The sequence below is a fragment of the Talaromyces stipitatus genome, genomic scaffold (assembly GCF_000003125.1).
Source record: "Talaromyces stipitatus ATCC 10500 scf_1105507295527 genomic scaffold, whole genome shotgun sequence".
NCBI lineage: Eukaryota > Fungi > Ascomycota > Eurotiomycetes > Eurotiales > Trichocomaceae > Talaromyces > Talaromyces stipitatus.
The window spans coordinates 2,420,831-2,438,978 of NW_002990114.1; the positions used below are offsets into that span (position 1 = coordinate 2,420,831).

At 47.7% G+C, this 18,148-nt stretch overlaps 6 protein-coding genes across 6 annotated transcripts, besides 2 other annotated features; 3 read left to right on the forward strand and 3 right to left on the reverse strand.

Moving 5' to 3' along the window:
- Positions 1-77: 77 nt before the first annotated feature.
- Positions 78-1,716, reverse strand: TSTA_089390 (UBX domain protein (Ubx5), putative; the record flags this gene model as incomplete). The annotated part of the gene is made up of 2 exons (XM_002478620.1): positions 78-1,189; positions 1,260-1,716. 2 exons carry the CDS (start codon positions 1,714-1,716, stop codon positions 78-80), a joined length of 1,569 nt encoding a protein of 522 aa, XP_002478665.1.
- Positions 407-434: a microsatellite.
- Positions 1,717-2,392: 676 nt separating the features above from the next.
- Positions 2,393-4,421, forward strand: TSTA_089400 (cell division control protein Cdc6, putative; the record flags this gene model as incomplete). The annotated part of the gene is made up of 3 exons (XM_002478621.1): positions 2,393-2,444; positions 2,501-2,758; positions 2,815-4,421. The coding sequence occupies 3 exons, from the start codon at positions 2,393-2,395 to the stop codon at positions 4,419-4,421; spliced, it is 1,917 nt and encodes a 638-aa protein (XP_002478666.1).
- Positions 4,422-4,607: 186 nt separating this feature from the next.
- On the reverse strand, positions 4,608-5,801 carry TSTA_089410 (uncharacterized protein; the record flags this gene model as incomplete). Its single annotated transcript, XM_002478622.1, has 2 exons — positions 4,608-5,074; positions 5,132-5,801. The coding sequence occupies 2 exons, from the start codon at positions 5,799-5,801 to the stop codon at positions 4,608-4,610; spliced, it is 1,137 nt and encodes a 378-aa protein (XP_002478667.1).
- A 1,026-nt stretch (positions 5,802-6,827) lies between these two features.
- Positions 6,828-8,035, forward strand: TSTA_089420 (alcohol dehydrogenase, putative; the record flags this gene model as incomplete). The annotated part of the gene is made up of 3 exons (XM_002478623.1): positions 6,828-6,961; positions 7,023-7,071; positions 7,124-8,035. The coding sequence occupies 3 exons, from the start codon at positions 6,828-6,830 to the stop codon at positions 8,033-8,035; spliced, it is 1,095 nt and encodes a 364-aa protein (XP_002478668.1).
- Positions 8,036-9,051: 1,016 nt separating this feature from the next.
- Positions 9,052-9,091: a sequence feature (AT_rich).
- A 901-nt stretch (positions 9,092-9,992) lies between these two features.
- On the forward strand, positions 9,993-11,708 carry TSTA_089430 (uncharacterized protein; the record flags this gene model as incomplete). The annotated part of the gene is made up of 2 exons (XM_002478624.1): positions 9,993-10,601; positions 10,653-11,708. 2 exons carry the CDS (start codon positions 9,993-9,995, stop codon positions 11,706-11,708), a joined length of 1,665 nt encoding a protein of 554 aa, XP_002478669.1.
- Positions 11,709-12,549: 841 nt separating this feature from the next.
- On the reverse strand, positions 12,550-16,261 carry TSTA_089440 (uncharacterized protein; the record flags this gene model as incomplete). The annotated part of the gene is made up of 2 exons (XM_002478625.1): positions 12,550-15,969; positions 16,022-16,261. 2 exons carry the CDS (start codon positions 16,259-16,261, stop codon positions 12,550-12,552), a joined length of 3,660 nt encoding a protein of 1,219 aa, XP_002478670.1.
- Between the last annotated feature and the right edge of the window lie 1,887 nt (positions 16,262-18,148).

Here is an 18,148-nt window from a genome sequence, read left to right on the forward strand (position 1 = left end):
TCGAATTCGTAGACTGAATTCCAACGCCTCAATGTATGCAGATTCGACCTGGTGGCTAGTAATAGTAATAGTCTAGATCAGTCTTCCAAATATCCTATCATCACGGTACCATTCTTAAGGCCAGCATCCTGGACGGTCGTATCAAGCTCGTCGATCAGGTTCTTGCCCATGGCATTGAGCTCAAATACAACCCCTGCTTTCTCTTCGAGAGGTGGTTCTGACTTGAGCCATTCGTAAATCCGCCGTACAGGGTCTGACAGCGAAAACCGACGAATGACCCTACCGGAAGGATGCCTGAACTGAATACGAGTCGTAGTTGTTGGATCAGCCGGTGGCTCCGTATGAACCCGATCAGAAGGAATAGATCGAAAAACAGAAACATTAGGATCCTCTGGTTCGGCCGCCGCTTCTTCTTCTTCTTCTTCTTCTTCTTCAGCCATAGAAATGTCTTCATCTGCTCTTCCTTTGCCCTTGAGGTCACCGGTGCTTCGGGTTAGCTCATCCGGGTCGGCTAACTTCTCAGCAGCAGCATTTCCTTCCAGACTATTCTTGAGCGCCATCTCCAACATTTCTTCTTCAGTCATCGACTCCAACTTCTTCTCTCTAGGAACATCGGGTTTCCGTTTGGCAACTGGATTGCGGGCGTTTTGTTTGAGACTGTACCGATCTAGAAACTCGTGGAGTTGCATGAGAAAATCTGGAGCTTTGATGACTGGTGCCCCGGACCACACTTTAACTTGTTCTCCGGTTCGAGGATCGACAATAGCAATGTGCGGGTAATTGTCCGACACATCACTCCCTTGAAAGTAGTATTGTAAGTAAGGCAAACCCCGCTCATCGTCCTTGTTGTATTGCAAGAAGATGAAATTCTCCTTGACTGTATCCCTCACACCTGGGTCTTTCCAAAGGTCACGGTTCAGCACTTGACAGTCGAATATGGACGGGTCCTGAATGTTGATGAGTAGCCACTTTTCGTTCTCTCGCCCTTCCTCACGAGCTGCATCCCAGGGCAGTCTAGACATCAATTCGAACGGCGGTCGGTACATCTCAGCTAGCAAGGTTGATTTGGATGACGTCTCTGAAGCACCTCCAGTGGCGCGAGCTAGAGCGCTTCGTTGTGATGGAGCTCCATTTTCAGAGCTTTCGTCCCAAATAGACGTGTCGCGTTGGTTAAATATACCTGGGCGAGCTGTAAAACATAAAGACGATTAGTTTTACACAATCACTGATCATGTGTGGCAAAAAGATTCTCAACTGACTGTTTCTACCGCCTTGTCGCATTCTAAAATGGCTTAAGGGATCATAATCTCCGTAGCCATCTGCCCCAGGACCAACAAGAGTCTCTGTCGTTCTTGCAATAGGTGCTCGCACGTTGTCTCCAGAATCGCCGCCAGCATACAGCTCTTCTTGTAATCGGCGAGCCATGGCGGCATCGTCTTCAAAGGTGGATTCGGCAGGCTGGCGCGTCGGAGCTGATGATCGAGATTCATCTATCGTGAGGTCATCATCCTCTGAATCTATGTTGATGGCATTGCTGGGACGAGAGGCTGCGGCAGATGCGGGTTGTTGTGTCGGTCCTAAAGGTGCCCCGCCATTCTCAAAGTAGAGTTGCATAGCCTGTTGGATATCGAAATCTGCAATATCTAAATATTGATTTGCAAGCTCTTCGGTAGAGCCTGTAACTTCCTGGAACTGAGCTACCACGTCGCCCTCCATGATGGGCAAGGTGGGATAAAGTGAGAGTTGTCAAGATGTGTGTGTAGGAGGAAGATCTGGTAAGTAAAGGCAAGCTTCCTAGGTAGTGAAGGCGGCAAACAAAAGCCGGTGCAGATTGACGGATTTTCACGCCTAACTGAGTGGTATTATTAGAGATCTCCCTAGATGCACCTACCACAAGCAAAACCAGAAAGTGAAGAGATGAACGGAAATTAAAAAGGCTCGTATGCGATGTGAGAAAGTAATACCATGTAGAAGTTGCTAGCTGTAAATGTTCGCTATCGTCATCTGTAGGCGTTGGTGGGGATCCGGTGAAGAAGTTGTTCCTTTCCGCTGCTATGGCAAGTTGAACCGACTCCTGGGAAATTATGCATAATGTACAATTACGGTGACCGAAGCCTGATAGAAGTGCAGATTTGCATAAGATTTCTATATCGCAGAATTGCACTTATGGTCTGGGGAGACCACCGTGCCGCCCAAAGCGGACAAGTCACATGACCAAATTCAAGCCACACGAGCGCGGCTAAAACGCGAGTCGCGCCCTTTCAATTTTGACGTTTTGGGAATGCGCGACGCGTCTCGGATATAACTTGATGTACCTGCTCTCCGAGTGTACCTTCTCTCCTTCAAAAACACATCGCCGCTTTTTCGAAGCACAATACGACTAGCATCAAAAATGGCAGCTACGGTATTGGGAAAGCGGCAGCGTACTGCTGTGGATATTGAGGGTAAGAGCTCTTGTTGGATAAATATTCTCCTTTATTTACTAATTTTGCGATTTCAGACACTCTGCCTCTTCGTTCTAGTAGCAAGCGCCGAGCTCGTACACCTAAGATTCATGAAGAAGATAGCAACACCCAGACTTCTTCTATTCGCCTCAGATCTAGGGTTATCGAAAGTTGCGAACCACAATACACGAACCAGATCAGCGCCAAAGTTTCAACCAACGGTAATAGTCGTTCGAAACGTAATGTTCAGAACAACGATACCTTATCACCATCAAAGAGCGACACGCACCTTAAGCCCACGAAGCCACTGGACGGTATGTTCTCATGCTATAAATATTCTATGCTGTCTTACTAACTGTCAAATGAACAGCCGAAAATGTTGTGGTCTCTGAGTTTCGCACTCCTCAGTCGAAGCGGTTTCGCGATGCGCTTGCCAACTCTCCTCCAGTCACTCCTAAGCATCGTGTCCAGGTCGTGGGAAAATCCTTGACACCTCGCACACCTCGTCATGCTGGCACTCCAGTAGGTGCGAACACAGTCTACACCCCGGCCAGACAAATGTTTGCACGAAGCGCAAATCCTGGACGTCTGATCGGAAGGGAGAAGGAGCGCGCTGAACTCTCGAAATTTATTGAAAACGGCATGCAATCACGAAAAGGAGGCTGTATTTACATTAGTGGGCCTCCTGGAACCGGCAAAAGCGCAATGATCGATGAAGTGTGTCGGGATCTGAATGTGGATGCTGTTGTCAAATCCGCGCATGTCAACTGTGTGAGTATGCGCGCTGCACGAGACATCTATGGAAAACTTGTCGAGTCTCTGTGCGATGACTGCGACGTGTTTTCAGTGAGTGAGATTGAAAAACTCAGGAGCATGTTTGTTCCCACCAAAAAGTCGAAAGACTTATATTTGGTGACATTAGATGAGATTGATCATCTTCTTACCGCCGATCCAGAAATTCTCTATTCCCTCTTCGAGTGGTCACTGAACAGCAAGTCGAAGCTGCTCTTGATTGGTATCGCCAACGCTTTAGACCTTACGGATCGTTTTCTGCCTCGTCTCAAGGCAAACAATTTGAAACCCATCCTGCTTCCATTCTTGCCCTATAGTGCAGCTCAGATCGCCAACGTTATTAATACCCGTTTGCGATCACTAGTACCCGAGAGTGAGGCCAAAGCGAGCGGTGACTTTGTTCCTTTCGTTCAGCCAGCAGCTATACAGTTGTGTGCGAAGAAAGTTGCTTCCCAAACAGGTGATCTACGCAAGGCTTTTGATCTGGTGAAACGGGCCATCGATGTCATCGAGCAAGAGACTCAAACCAAGTTAGATAAAGAGAGTTCTATTCCGGAAAGCCCATCGAAGCATGCCCTTGCAGAAAATGCCAACCTATCATCACCTCCCAAGACACCTGCCTCGACACGCACTCTAGCCAATGCGTATACTGCTCTCACGGCGCCTAGAGCATCGATCGCTCACGTTGCTCGTATCACTGCTGCAGTCTTTGGTCAAGGTACTACACAGCGCCTTCAGGGATTGAATCTACAGCAAAAAGCAGCCTTGTGTGCTTTGGTGGCACTCGACCGAAAGCGACGTAACATGGAGATTTATGCTACGCCGTCCAAGTCCAGAGTGAACGCACCCACTGTGCGAGAGCTCTTTGATACCTATTGCTCGTTGTGCCGCAGTGACAATATTCTCCATCCCCTTACTGCAACGGAGTTCAAGGATGTTGTGGGTAGTCTGGAGACATTGGGTCTTGTTGGAGAATTTCAGGGTCGTGGTCGTGGTGGTACTATTGCCGGCGGGTCAGGGATCCTCCGCACACCATCTAAGAGTGGAAGCAGTTCCTCGACTCCTTCCAGAGGAAGCGATGAGAAAGGTTTAGCTTGTTTTGTGACTGAAAAAGAGATTGTAAGCCAGATTTCTGGACCAGGTGAGGGTATTCTTAAAGCATTGCTTGCGGGTGATTGTCTATAGCATGTTGGATTTCTTGCATTGGAGTTCGGGCATTTGAAGCGGGTGGTTTCATTGGGATGGAGTTTCAGCGAAGACAAGCTTTTATTAGTGGTTATAAGTAGATTTATACACAGGCATAGTCTTTAATGCATTATTATTATCTGCATCACAAACTGATCCATATATCCTAATAATATTATCGAGTTCTTACAAGGTACTATCCAATCCATAAGCCCTAACAGCAACGCCTCCCCAAACATCCTTCCTTTCCTCCTCACTCAATCCACGTCTCTCAAGGATCTTCTCCACAACATTCATCCACCTTATCCAAGCCCCCCGTTTCCCTCCCCCGGTTTTTGAAGCTGTCGCTCCCGCACCAATCGTACAGACAGGCCAATCAGATCCAAACATAATTCTATGAGGACCAAAGGCATCAAAGACGACATCTGTCCAGGGTTGAGCATGATTAACAAGATAGTTTATGATACCTTGTTCATCTCCTTGCGTATACTCCAGAGGAAGTTTTGGGAATTCGGAGAATAGGCCGGAAAGCTTCATATATGTTTTTGTGGAGTGTGTTGCCATGGCGGTAATTAGTTGCTTCCATTCGAGGAAGTCTGGATGATTGTTGAGTTTGTCTGGGGGTATGTGTAGGTTCGGTTTACACAGATGATCTTAACAAGTCAGTATCCTCTTTCGAACTCGTGATCCAAAAAGAGGTATGTACTCACTAATGATGACAACAACCCGATCTTCTAGGTCCACTCCATCGTTTACTCTCTTTATGAGCTCAACAGCCTCTTTCAATTGCCCCAATCCGCCCTGTCTAGCATCAACGCCCAGATCAAATGTCAGACGCTGTCTCCCTAGCCATTTCAATCCTTCGACAAAGTCTGGTTGAACCATTGTCCCACCCGGCTTATCCTGGACAAGGTATCTGAATCCTCTCAATTTCTTCCATGTCTCATCTTCTTTATCATGAGCAATTGAAGAAGCTACACGTCCCGTGACAAGAGAAATATATCTCTCCAAGACAGCCGGACCACCAGGTACAGGCGCCCAGGGCACAAACCCAAGGATTAACGACTTGTGATCCTCGACATGCCCTTCACCTTCCACAGGTGTTCCGCGAGCTATCCGAGCTAGAAAGGAGATTTCATCGAGAACATGACTCCATCCTTTTTTTCCTTGTTCCTCAACAGATGATATGCGATCAACTTCGAGGTAGACGAACCCGCGTAATAGATATTTCCCTTCTTGGTCTGTGATTGCAGCAGATGATAAATAGTCTTCAACAGAATGTTGCGAGCCCAGAGGGTGGCTGGGCCTATGCCAGGCGAGCGCATCTAGTTGCGTTTCTGTCCAGATGTGGATATGTGAATCAATAATATGGATGACCATTTTGAACTGATGACCAGTACTGTATAAACGCCGGTAATGGTCCCAATTTTGAGAACTCTCTTCTTTCTGTTTGGTTCAGAGCCCGATCTAGAGGATGGGGTGTTTACCCGATGAGTAGGTGTGTGCTGGCAGAGAGGGGCTCAAACTCTTGCCTAGATGCGTAACATTCCTTGGGCTAGGTATCATTAAAATTTACAACTTAGTAGATTACTTACCTTTTCCTTGATTTGCTTTCTATGACGTCTTCCGGGGCACTCTTTTACTATACAGTATATATATGATTTCTCATGTGTAGCATTCCCTCTCGGTGTGAATTATCCCGATGAACGACCTCCTCATAATTCACAGGGTTTAGGGCTAGGGCTAATTGACGGAACGTATTCCGCTTCAATACTTATCTGCACTACGTATTAGGGTTGTGTTGCGGGGTCATACGCTAGTCTCCTCCCCACTTCCCCGCATTTTGTTAGCAGGCTATGCCGTTACAAATGCCGTTAAGAGAGGAGAAGTACGGCAGTCTATCAATTATCTAAAGATTGTGGAGTTTGAGGCTTTTGATGGTTCCCAGTTTGTGGGGCAGATTGTGATGTCTAGTACTATGATAGCATTGTGGAATGCTCTTGATGGGCATTGGGATGGATAATTGGTTTGAGTATGGAGTTGGAGGTGGATTGATGTCATGACCGATTGTAGAGATTGCTATTGTACGACCATGCATGCAGTTGCCGGAACAAGAAAGACTTGATCGGAAAGACTGAAATAGGATGTATGCATGCACGGATACTCCATACTCCAGTTCTGTATTGTACCGGCAGTCTCGGTTGTGAAGAACAATCTACCTAGGTACAATTATACGTCTCGGTGGTCCGGGGAGGAGACTTGTAATATGGTCTTAAACCTAGTGACTGGGATGTCAGTCTTAAAAAGCAGGGAGGAGTAGACGGATGATTTCCATTCTTCCATCTAGCATCTCATCAGGCATCACCCATTCTATCCAAGCAATAACTAAATTACTCTGTATACAACATGGCCGAGAACGGTGTTATTTCTATTCCTCAAAAACAGAAGGCTGCCGTCTATGATCAGCCAGGAAAGATATCCACCAAAGTGGTGGAGATCGATGTACCAGAGCCTGGTGCTGGTGAGATTTTGATAAATCTGTTAGTACCCAGTTATCCACTAGTCACTCAAAATGCTGCCAATGCTGATAATGCGTTTCAGAACTCACTCTGGAGTCTGCCATTCGGATATGGCTGTCATGACCAACACCGTAAGCCATAATCCTTACGCCTCGCTCCAATCGAGTCACTAACATGGCAAAGTGGAAATCTCTCCCATACCCTACACAACCAGGACAAGTCGGCGGCCACGAAGGCGTTGGTAAGATTGTCAAACTAGGACCCGGCGCCGAGTCCTCTGGCTTAAAGATTGGGGATCGGGTAGGCATAAAATGGGTATGGAGCGCATGTCAGAATTGTCCGGCTTGCTTCGTAGGTCTGGATGGGAACTGCTTGAATCAGAAAGTCAGTGGATACTATACGCCAGGCACATTTCAGCAATATGCGCTGTCGCCAGCGAATTATGCGACACGGATTCCTGACGGATTGTCGTCGGCGGATGCTGCACCGATGCTCTGTGCTGGAGTCACGGTTTACGCAGCTTTGAACCGTAGTAAGGCCCTTCCGGGGCAGTGGGTGGCGATCTCTGGAGTAGGAGGTCTCGGTCATCTCGCGTGTCAATTGGCAAGCAGAGGGATGGGGTTTCGCGTGATAGCTATCGATCATGGAAGTAAAGAAGCGCTTGCCCGGGATTCCGGCGCTGAGCATTTTATTGATTTCACCAAGTTCGATAAGGAAGGCGTTACCAAGCACGTCCTGTCCCTAACGGGTGGATTGGGTGCTCACGCTGCAGTAGTCTGCACAGCGGCCAATGCAGCTTATGCACAGGCAATCGACCTCCTCCGATTCAACGGCACCTTGGTTTGCGTAGGCATTCCCGAAGGCGAGTATGTGAATATCAGCGGTGCCAATCCAGGGGTTATCACCACCAAGCAACTCACCATCACCGGATCAGCCGTGGGCAACCGTGGAGAAGCCATTCGAACGCTAGAATTTGCCGAGCGAGGAATCATCAAGGCGCATTATGAGATTGATAAGCCTGAGAACCTGACGAACATTTTCGAGCGGATGGAGCACGGCAAGTTGCAAGGGAGGGTGGTTCTTGATTTGTCTTGATGGCTTGGGCCTCCTGGCCGTTTTCACAGCGTTTGTGCTGGTTGCAGCGCAGCTATTAGTGTTGTCGTTGGCTGGAAAACCTCTGTGACTGTTTTTATTCCTGCATAGCCCAGAATATATGCATCGTGAACACATAGGTAGTAGTATCAATGCATAGTGGGATGTACTGTGTTGATGCCCCGCAATTGTTACTCTTAAGGCGTTGCAAGGACTAAGCCCTAAAGTAGAGGTTGGGCGTTTATTGATTGGCTCTTTTGAGGCTGAGAAACAGATTACATAAGTCAGCCTGATTCGGGCAGGCGTGCCTCGTGCACGCCTGATTCGCAAGGCATTCCCTGAGTAAGCCTTCTCCATATTTTGTCGCCTGAGTGCCTGCAGGAGGCCTCGGCCACTTCAACATGCGTCGGCCAATCAGAGGCTGCGAATAAGCATCGTTCGAGATAGCCTCTTTGCTAGAGCTACGACTACAGACACAGTCACATCTGCTTCAGATAGTATGACTCCTCTTTTACACGCCGCTTGATCAGGCTGATTATTGACGCAACATGTGTGCCTTGGCGTCAAGTGCCATGTAGTGTCTACAGCCCTCATGACTGCGCCCTAGGCTGAACTGCATCATTTAACAGGATCATTAAGTCGATGATTCATCACATAAGTAGCATGATGTAAAATGATAAACAAAAGTGGAGATATGCATCTGCTTCCCATCACCATGCTCACGGCTCTGCAACCTTGCCCTAGCATGCTCTAGTGCCTTTCCGAAGATGATATCCATGCATATGCTTAAATTCCTCATTTATGGGATGGTTGCTTAGGGTTGTGTGATTATGTATCCGACTGACATTTTCATCATAATTAGCTGCATGGCAATTTTTGGTAGATGTATAGTAAGTAATTGATGCAATAGAGAAGATATAAGATATTACCCATATAAGGTTGTCTTGTCCTGCTTTCCAGCTTCAAATCCAAGTTCTCATCAACAACCTAATCTCTCAGAATTCTATCCTTGGCAAAGGAATAAAAATTTAATATTTGTTCAATATTATTTATTAAAATCGCGCAGTCAGCCTTCTACCGACCTGAACAAAGTGGTTCGGTTCTCGATCATCCCAATTATTTAAGCGCCGTCAAACAGGTCTATGGAAAGCCGCGCAGGAATAATTGGATATCTGATCTCGAAAATGAAAAAATACACATATACACCGGAAATGAAGAAAGCAAAATTCAAGACCAAAGAAAAGAAAATGTCTATTGTTTCATTGAATAATCAACGCTCGTTTACCCCAGTGTTCCCCCCCTGCTACGCCATAAGCCATGGCCTTGGACTCAAATTAGTCACTGACGCAACGCATCTGTGCCAGGAAAAAGACGCGGTTCAAAATGAAGAGACCAGACAAAAATAATCCTGTGCCGCTTGTCAGGCTTCCCGCCGATTATTCTCGGTCTGGTTAAAGAAAGAAGACTGCTTGGCTCCATTTTCTCGGAGTGTTTTACGGCGGCGAAGCAAATTCCAGAACCTTGATATGGCGTCCACGTTGCTCTCTATCTACCTACCTACAATGCATACCGCCAGAGCTGAATAAATTGATAGGAGAATAGGAGGTCGAAAATTTTGACAAGCTGCTCATCAAAAATGCGGCGTGCAAGAACAAACACCCGGCGGCTGATTTAATCCTACTTGTCATAATTTTTTTTTATGTCGGCGTAGACGTGGACACAAAAGAGTGATAAAAAGGTATAACAATGGAGACAATCTTGAAAATTGAGTGAGCCCACAACTATTACCTTATCAGTGGTCCGGGCAGGAACTTTATATACCTATCCTTGAAAGGAAGAAAAATACCTTCGACCCTGAATCAGCTTCTGCTTGCAAGATTGTCATTACCGTTTTTTTCTCCTTGTTGCGTCATTTCTTGGAGTTTCTTGATACTCAATTATTTGTTCAATCCCGTCTTGTATGTCTCCATTCCCTACGAGACAGCTCGGGAGGTTGTCTCTTGGTGAGAATATGCCCACAAACCGTTCTCAGACTCACCGATCACGACGACAACGACGTTCTGGGCTACCTCCGGTTTCTGATCCTGCACCTACGCGCAATTCACCTACGCGCAATACTTCTGCGTCAAGACGGAGACTTTCTCTTCGTGCGAATCGGAGACACGAAGGGGAAGGACGGTGGGGACGGGCTAGAAGAGGTAACAAAAATAACCAAGAGCAAAGAGCAGAGGCCGACATTGAACTAGAAAATGAGATTAATTCTCAGGGTGACAACGACAGTGACGACGAAGAAGAGGAAGAGGAGAGCAGCCCAGACACAATGGCGTCCATGATTCTCGCGGCAAAATCAAAAATTGTATACGATATTGAAAACCTAGAGCTTGAGTCAAGAGCCCGAGCATTAGCGGGTTTAACAGGTCATTTTGACGTGGTATACTGTCGGGAGAATTCTCCCTTTTACGAATTTCAGCTCATCGAGCGTCCTCGAATCCGTATACGAGATGGAGGAGCCGAATGTACATGTTCGGAGTATATTAATCGGCCGGATATGGCTTGCCGTCACATATTTGTAAGTCTAGTCCTTATCTTGATTACATGAGGCAAGCTGACGGTGGTCTAGTGGCTCGTAGACCAGGTATATGACAGCATCTCACCTCATAACCCGCCTCCAGGGTTACCGCTATCTAGAGATGGGGTTTCTCCAACACTACCTCCTCTACACACTCTTCTACAAGACCGCCTAGAATCTCTAGCAAACCATCTAGAATGGCCTTTTATCCCCGAGAGCGAACGAACTGCCAGGACCAGTAGCGGAGAGACCATTGCTGGCGGTTTATCGCGACAGGAACAAGTCCGCGATATCATGTCCGCGTTCAACAAAGTGACTCTGCCGGAAGACTTCCGAAAGGAATTGGTAGAATCGAGCTCAACACCGACACCTCGTACACCAGAACAATGCGTCGTACAGGGGGATTTCGAAGCAACCATCTTCCGACTTGCGGTCCATGACGATAATGTCTACAGTAGTATCCGCAAGGCAATGCCGGCCGGAGCCTGCGCGGCCATTTATTTCGACAAGGTCCATCAAAAGTCCCGGAATCTGCTGATGCAATTTGACGAATATCGACGAACGGGAAGACTGCCCAGTGGAAGTGACAGACAACCATCACTGGACAACGTCAGCGAAGTTGCCAGAGAACTGCGACGGCACGTAGCTCAAATCCGGAATAATCTCCTGGCTCGAATACCGTATGGAACAAAAGGCGCGGCAGAAGCACTAATCACGTTGCTCCAAGAAGTGAGTGCGCGAAACATCGATGCGTTCGAGAACAAGTCTTGGGGTAGGGTGGCGCCTCCCGGTGAGGATGACGATGATCGAAATCTGTATGAGCAATTGATAGGACAGAGCGCCAGCGACGACGATGGAAAGAGGGGAGAAGGGGAAGGAGGAATGTTCATATTAGACGTTTTGGAGGAAGTTCCTGCATCCGTGCTTGAGTCGTATGTACCGAATTTGCGTGACATTCTGGCTAAAGTCGAGATTATACCAGCTCCGCCTTCGTTCCTGCTCAAGTTGAAGTCATTGATACATGATGCACAGTCCAGTGGTACACAAGCTCGTGGGAAAAGACCGGCTACATCGGAAGCTGGTGGAAGTCAGAAACGGACGCGATAGGCTTTTTCTCGTTTCATTTCATATATTGATGTTTCATAGCGTTTTGTTCGTTTCTGTGATTTACTTTCGGTCCTGTATGAATCTCTGAGTTAGCTGGATCTACTATATAGAAGGTCATATATATATTACATACCTGTGTACATCCATACCTATTGAATGTTCTAAGACTCAAGCAGCCATGAACTAGAGAAAACAGAGCAGAATGCAACAAATTTTCAATAAAAGCAAAAGTACACGGACCCAGTACCATGTCCCATCCCAGGCCCAAACCCATGGATCATGCAAGCATCCCACGTTTTTTTGCTCAAATCTCGGCCATTGATAGCCGGGCCCATCCATATTGTAAGGTGCATTGATCAACAGGCAAACAAAGAAACCCCTGCTTCGATTTTGGATCTTTCGAGGCTAGCTTCCTTGACTATGAACTGACCGTTAACTAGAATTTTCTCTCTTTACTGTGGATATGAGATTCAGGGGGTCAGACCTAAAGGGGGGCTGGACTAAATGAATTATTGACTCGTGCTGGAACCTCATGGGAGTTAGGGTACCGAAGTTGACCTAGAAGTTGGACATATTGTTACGTTTGTTACGTATTATTACACCGATGTACATCCGCTATCTCCGCCGACAGTACGCACTTGTGTAGAGGAAGGTAAGTATAGCCGGTAATGTACCATGTAATTGAATTACACTATATCGTTACGCAGGTCTTATCGACCACGGGGAAGGTGTACTGACTCGTTATTATCATCGTCAATCAATCAGATAACAAGGTATCATAAGGCCGTACATCATAAAATCTCTAAGTACAATTCGTATATGCATACCCAACTCCAACCAATCAAGTAGTAAAATTCTTCGCTGCATTTCGTTTCTTCGCATCTTCAAGCGCCTTTCGAAGTCGTTCTTGCTGCTCTGTTTCCGCCGATGATCGTCGCGGTGGTGGACCCGGCATTAGGATTTCGACGGGATGAGCTTCTTCCTCATTAATGGGATTTTCATGGCGGTCTGGTAGTGCTCCCGTGGATGGTGAACGAGAGCGCGTTTGTGGTGGTGTTTGTACAGAAAGATTGTTGGCAAGTGACGCAGGTCGTCGCCATGGTCCCGGGCCTGTACCGGGTTCCTTGCGCATTGCAATCAAGACTGAGTCGATCTTACTCGATATCTCGGCGGGGGCTTTTTTGATGCTCTCCAGCTTCGAATTGTGGTCTTCTTGGATCTTGTCGTCTTCTTTCTTCTTTTCCTCCTCTAGTCGACGGAATACCTCGGGATCCGCGTTTGCGTACTGAGCCTCAGTCACAGAGACGTTATAATCTGCCTCGTTCAACCGACTATCAGCCTCCCGGAAGCTTGTCAACATAGACTCGGCGTCTTCAGCAAGCAATTTCGTTAGCGCAGAAATCGACCGTAGCAGTAACTCCTTGTCCACCTCTGACAGATTGCTCCGCTCAACAATGCCCACATCAAGTTTACGCGTCTTCGTTGCCGTTTCATCTAGAACACTCTGATGATTACCCAAGGCATGAAGAATGGCCTCGTCAAACACATCCGTTAACTTGTTCGCTCTCGCATCCCGGTCTTTGGCAGCTTCGACAATGTTCTGTTTCTCCATCTTTTCAAAATCGGCGTCCAGCTTCTTCAGTGCTCGGGAATCCCCGAGGAATACTAGTGGTCGTCTTTCTGCCCTTTTCCGATGTCGTTCTCGATCCAGACCAAGGTCGAGCCGCTTCTGGTATCGGTCTTCCAACTTACTGACTAACGTATTAATCGTCTTCATTGTGTGCGATATCTGGTATTTCGAATTGCTGTTTGAATGGATCTTGTCGTAGGTAAGCTCGTCCAATGCTCTTTGATACAGTGCCTTGAGTTCCACAATCTCCTCCTTGAGTCGCGTGTCTACCGGGTTGAAGACTCTCCGGATGTAGCTGTCAAGCTCCTTGCGCTCTTCCTCCAGCTGAATTCGAGCCTCTCGTTGTCGGAACTCCTCCTCAAGAGGGTTTATATCAGCGTAGCCAATCTCCTTCTCGTTGAAAAGGGCATCGATATGCGCCTCCGATGCTTCTTGACGGTGGAGGCGCTCCTTCTCTATAGCTTCTCGACGATCTCTGGCAGATAGCTCCCAGTTTTCAGTAGTCACGTATATATACCTAAAATCATCAGAATAGACTTCCATCTTCTTTCTTATGTTGCTGATTTCGACACTCTCTTCCCACACCGGGAATGGATCTGGAATCAAGGCGCCAAGCTCCTCGAGACCCGTTCCCTTCACAGGTGGTTCATTTTTTCCTCTATAAGAAACACTCTTCTCTCGGATGATCCCAAGAAACGTTTCGTCCATTTGAATGCTTCCTGGGGATTTCTGGACATTCACGTCTTGCTTTTCTGGAGTCCGTAGCGTTGGTACCGCCATAGCACGTCCACTTTCAGCAGATGCTTGACGCAAGGCTGAGTAGGCTTGATAGCCTGGCTGAGCAATGTTCAGATCCTCCCCACCGCGCTGTGGGCCTTCTGCATATCGGAAAGGCGTATAAGCAGGCCGAGGAGGTTCTGAGATCAGCGGAGTAACCTGTTGTGGAACTGTCGAGGTATTCATAGAGGGTGGTACCGATGTTGATCTGAGAGCAGGCTCGTCCTGGTGCTGTACAACTAAACCACCGCCAAAGTAACTACTACCTTTGCCTTGAGGATTCGATGCTGACCGGTGAAGACTGTTGTGCTCTTTGGCGATACTTTGTACAGGGCCTTTGTTAAGTATAGGTCGTCCACCAGGACTATATGGAATGTCATCAGAGTCTACAGACGCATGTCGACCTCGATCAGGTTGCTGAGCACTCGCTTCCAACTGTACGGGAATAAGTCCGGAATCAACAGGCACAGAGGCCGTAGGCATACTTTCGACTCCTTCACTGTGCGGGGCGGGAGTGGATTCCTTGTCGGATGTCTCGATACTATACAAGACCTCTCGTAGTCTGGTCTCCTTGGCGACAAAGCTAGTGAAGATCTTGTATTTCTCCTCTTCAGACTCTGCCACCGCCTCTTTACGCAACATTGTCACATAGCGATGCAAGGAAGATTTCGACCACGGGTCGAGATCATCATATGGATCGAGATATTTGACTGGGGCCACAGTAGATTCAGAAGCGCCAGGTGTTGTTGCCCCAGCAATTGCCTGCTCGCCTTGTGCTCCAGGAGTACTACTTGAACCCGTCGCTGGCGGAGGAGTGCTCGTAGGTGCCGAACTAGTAAGTGATTGGACAGGTTGTGGGTTAGGAGACAATGACTGCGGAGAATTAGGCTGTGCAGCTGTTGGGGAAGCAGGTTTTGCAGACATTGGTATCGGGCTTCTAGCATATGGCTCATCCTGCGGTTTAATAATAGGCGAGATAGGGTTCTGGCTCCAAGCCTGAATAACACCGTCAATAGTATCTGACCTTTCTTGTGGAGATACAGCGCTTTCTTGGGATTGAACGCTATCATTCCTTGAGGGATGGGATGGGTGAAAGGTAGCCTGTACATTAGAAAGCTGACTTTCAACAGGCGGTATCCACTTCGTCTGATCAGGAGAACTTGAGCTGGGCACATGAGATACGGGAGTCTGATATTGAGGAAAAGTATGTGCAGAATCCTGTAGAATGGGCGTCGAACCACTTTGTTGTATCATAGGCTGTTTAGAGCTAGAATTTCCCTGATATAAATCATCTACATCACCAGCGGTAGGAGTCAAATGCTCCCAATCTGAGACCCCGCCATGTCCGAGTATTGATGCTCCCGCGACGGGATTACTAGGTTGTGCTGTTGCCCATTGCGGGTTGGTAGTTTGAGGGAGAACATTCGGGGGAGGTTGCGACGGTGGTGACATTGAGTTGGCTGGTGGTGGACTTCCGAGAGGAGGAATCGGCGCTTGATAGTAGCTTGTTCCTGCCGGATCAGGAGCAGATGTATATGGAGAGCTGTGAGGCTGATGTACTGGTTGCGCGCTCGGATCATAGTGATGTGTTGGCGGATGGTGGGAGTACTGTGGGCCGTAGCTCTGTTGATTTGCCTGCCATGGTTGAGGGGTCTGCTGCATTTCAGTCTGATAAGCAGGTGGTATAGGCGGCTTTGGAGGAGGCCCCGACGGAGTTTGAGTCGACTGCGGGTATGTGGTATTATTATAGTCCCAATTCGCAGGCGGAGCTGCTTGAATCGACGTTGAAGTTGGACGAGGCGGAGGTGGCGGCGGGGGAGGAGACGGTGCAGAGTATATATCGTTATGCCGAGGCTGTCTATCTGTTAGTATACAGATGCCATGTAGCTATATCATGATACCATACCGGTAATGGAGGGGGTGGTGGTCCCTGCGCCATATGTTGATGATTGTACCGCACACCCCAGCTACTTGTATCAACATTAGGAGGACTCACTGGAGGAGCTGGTGAAGTGGTGGGGTGAATAGGTCCATATGTGCTGGGGTTGTATGTAGCGGAAGGCGTATGTTGATGAGATTGCCATTCGGGTTGCGGTGGGTTCTGGTAACCCCCCGCATAATGCGGAGGAGGTTGAGAACCGTACATGTCGAGGTTTGACCGGGTATTTCAGAAGTGGAGATCGTGACCGCTATGAATGTAGCAGTATCTTACTGTTAATGTTGTGCGGGCTCTGTAAGGGTGAGTCGTGATTGCCCGCGCGACGTCTGATTGCGACAGCTGGTCGATAAGCTTGATACACCCACCAGCCTCTCGCAAGGATGGTATTAGTTTCAAACAATGATATAATGAGTCCAACAGCACGGATCAATGAATCGGAACGCTTGCGCTGCAAGTGCCGCCCTCAACAGCTTACGGAGCAGATTCTGGTGCCCAATGGTTTTGCGCTCTGCTACCAACCGATAAGATAGAGTGATAACGAGAGACAAAGAGACTGTACACGATGAAAGAAGGACACGGAGCACATATAATGCAAATAAAGAGAATGCCTTAGCCGTGATGCATATAACTGCGACGTGAGATCTAGAAGCGAGCTTCCTTGAAGGATCTCATCAGATGAAGAGGTTAGGTGCTTGGAGGAGATCGATATATTTCAGTCTTTCCAGATCGGGTTAGTCGCTTCGTGTGCCGCGAACTCGGACTCCACCAGTACTCCACAGCTTCGATAGGTATGGCTCTCACTTTGATACCTTTCGAAGAATACCATCAGGACCTACAAGAAAGTCTTCTATTGCGTTCAAAGTCTGATATACGTATGTACCCTCTCTCTTGTCTATGGTTGAGATCGGATGAGCCACAATTTCTCCATATTGATCGACGGCGCATGACCACTAGAAGTTTAGTCATGTGTATGAGCAAGGTTTCCCTTCTTCATCAACTCTTTTCCATGTAGAGAGATAATCTACGTTCTCCATACCTGCAACCCTCGACTGATGGCACATAGCCCGTAGTAACCTGGCCTCTTCTTTCAACAACTGTCATATGTGTTTGCATATGTCTGTGATTCCATTTCTGGCAAGCGTGTAATTTGGAGCGTCATCGTACGTACGGTAATGTTTGTGGAGCCGGGGAAATGCCAGCCTGCGACATATCATTGGTCAAGTACTAGACCATGATGAAACCGGGGCTCGTTGTAACTACCGTACCTAGCTTGGCTTGGATAAGCAAACAACGGCTAGGCCTACAAGATACGACATAGCATTTATCAGACTCATTATTCATTATTCATGATTCATGAACATATGATTTGACATCCGTGGTTTCTATTGGTCCTATTTATGATCTGACCGATCAAGGTTTTCATCCAATTGCCGTCGGCACGCGGCTCTTTTGCCATCGCGTTAGCGGGTCTGTGGATGGAAGCCAGTCGGAAACGATGTGATGATCGTGTACGGCGCACGAGGATTGTGTTTGTGGCTTGCTCAGAACTTCAACATAGCTAGCTCTTAGAGCTTCACCTAGCTTATTCAGGAGACCCGAATACTAATGCGCCTTGAGGGAATTCCATATTGAGATCAGCAGAAGATAGCGCTAATATATAGTATACTATATTGTATTGTAAGGCGCATGACGGTATGGTCATTTACAGTACGTCTTGGCATTACCAGCCACCACGATTTTGGCCTGGCACCTGCCAAGCCCGTATTAGCTGGTGGCTGTGACAACGTACGACAGTACCGTACGTACTCAATCAAATACGAGGGTTCTGTACGGACGAACTTGGTTTGGCGCGGCCATCAGCATCATCAGCTTAATCTGATTGTGTACAACTCCATCACCGGTTGACTCAACTGTTAGTCTCCCATCGCCCTGCTTCTCTTGACGTTCCTGACTCTATTCACTCTCATATCAGATCAATCCTGATTTGCTTTCCTCATTCCTGCTTTCCGCCGCAGTTCGTCATTGGCTGTTGCCACTCCCGTTCGCAGCGCACCGAGACAAAAAAACCCAACCTTCTTGCTTCTTCCCTGTTGC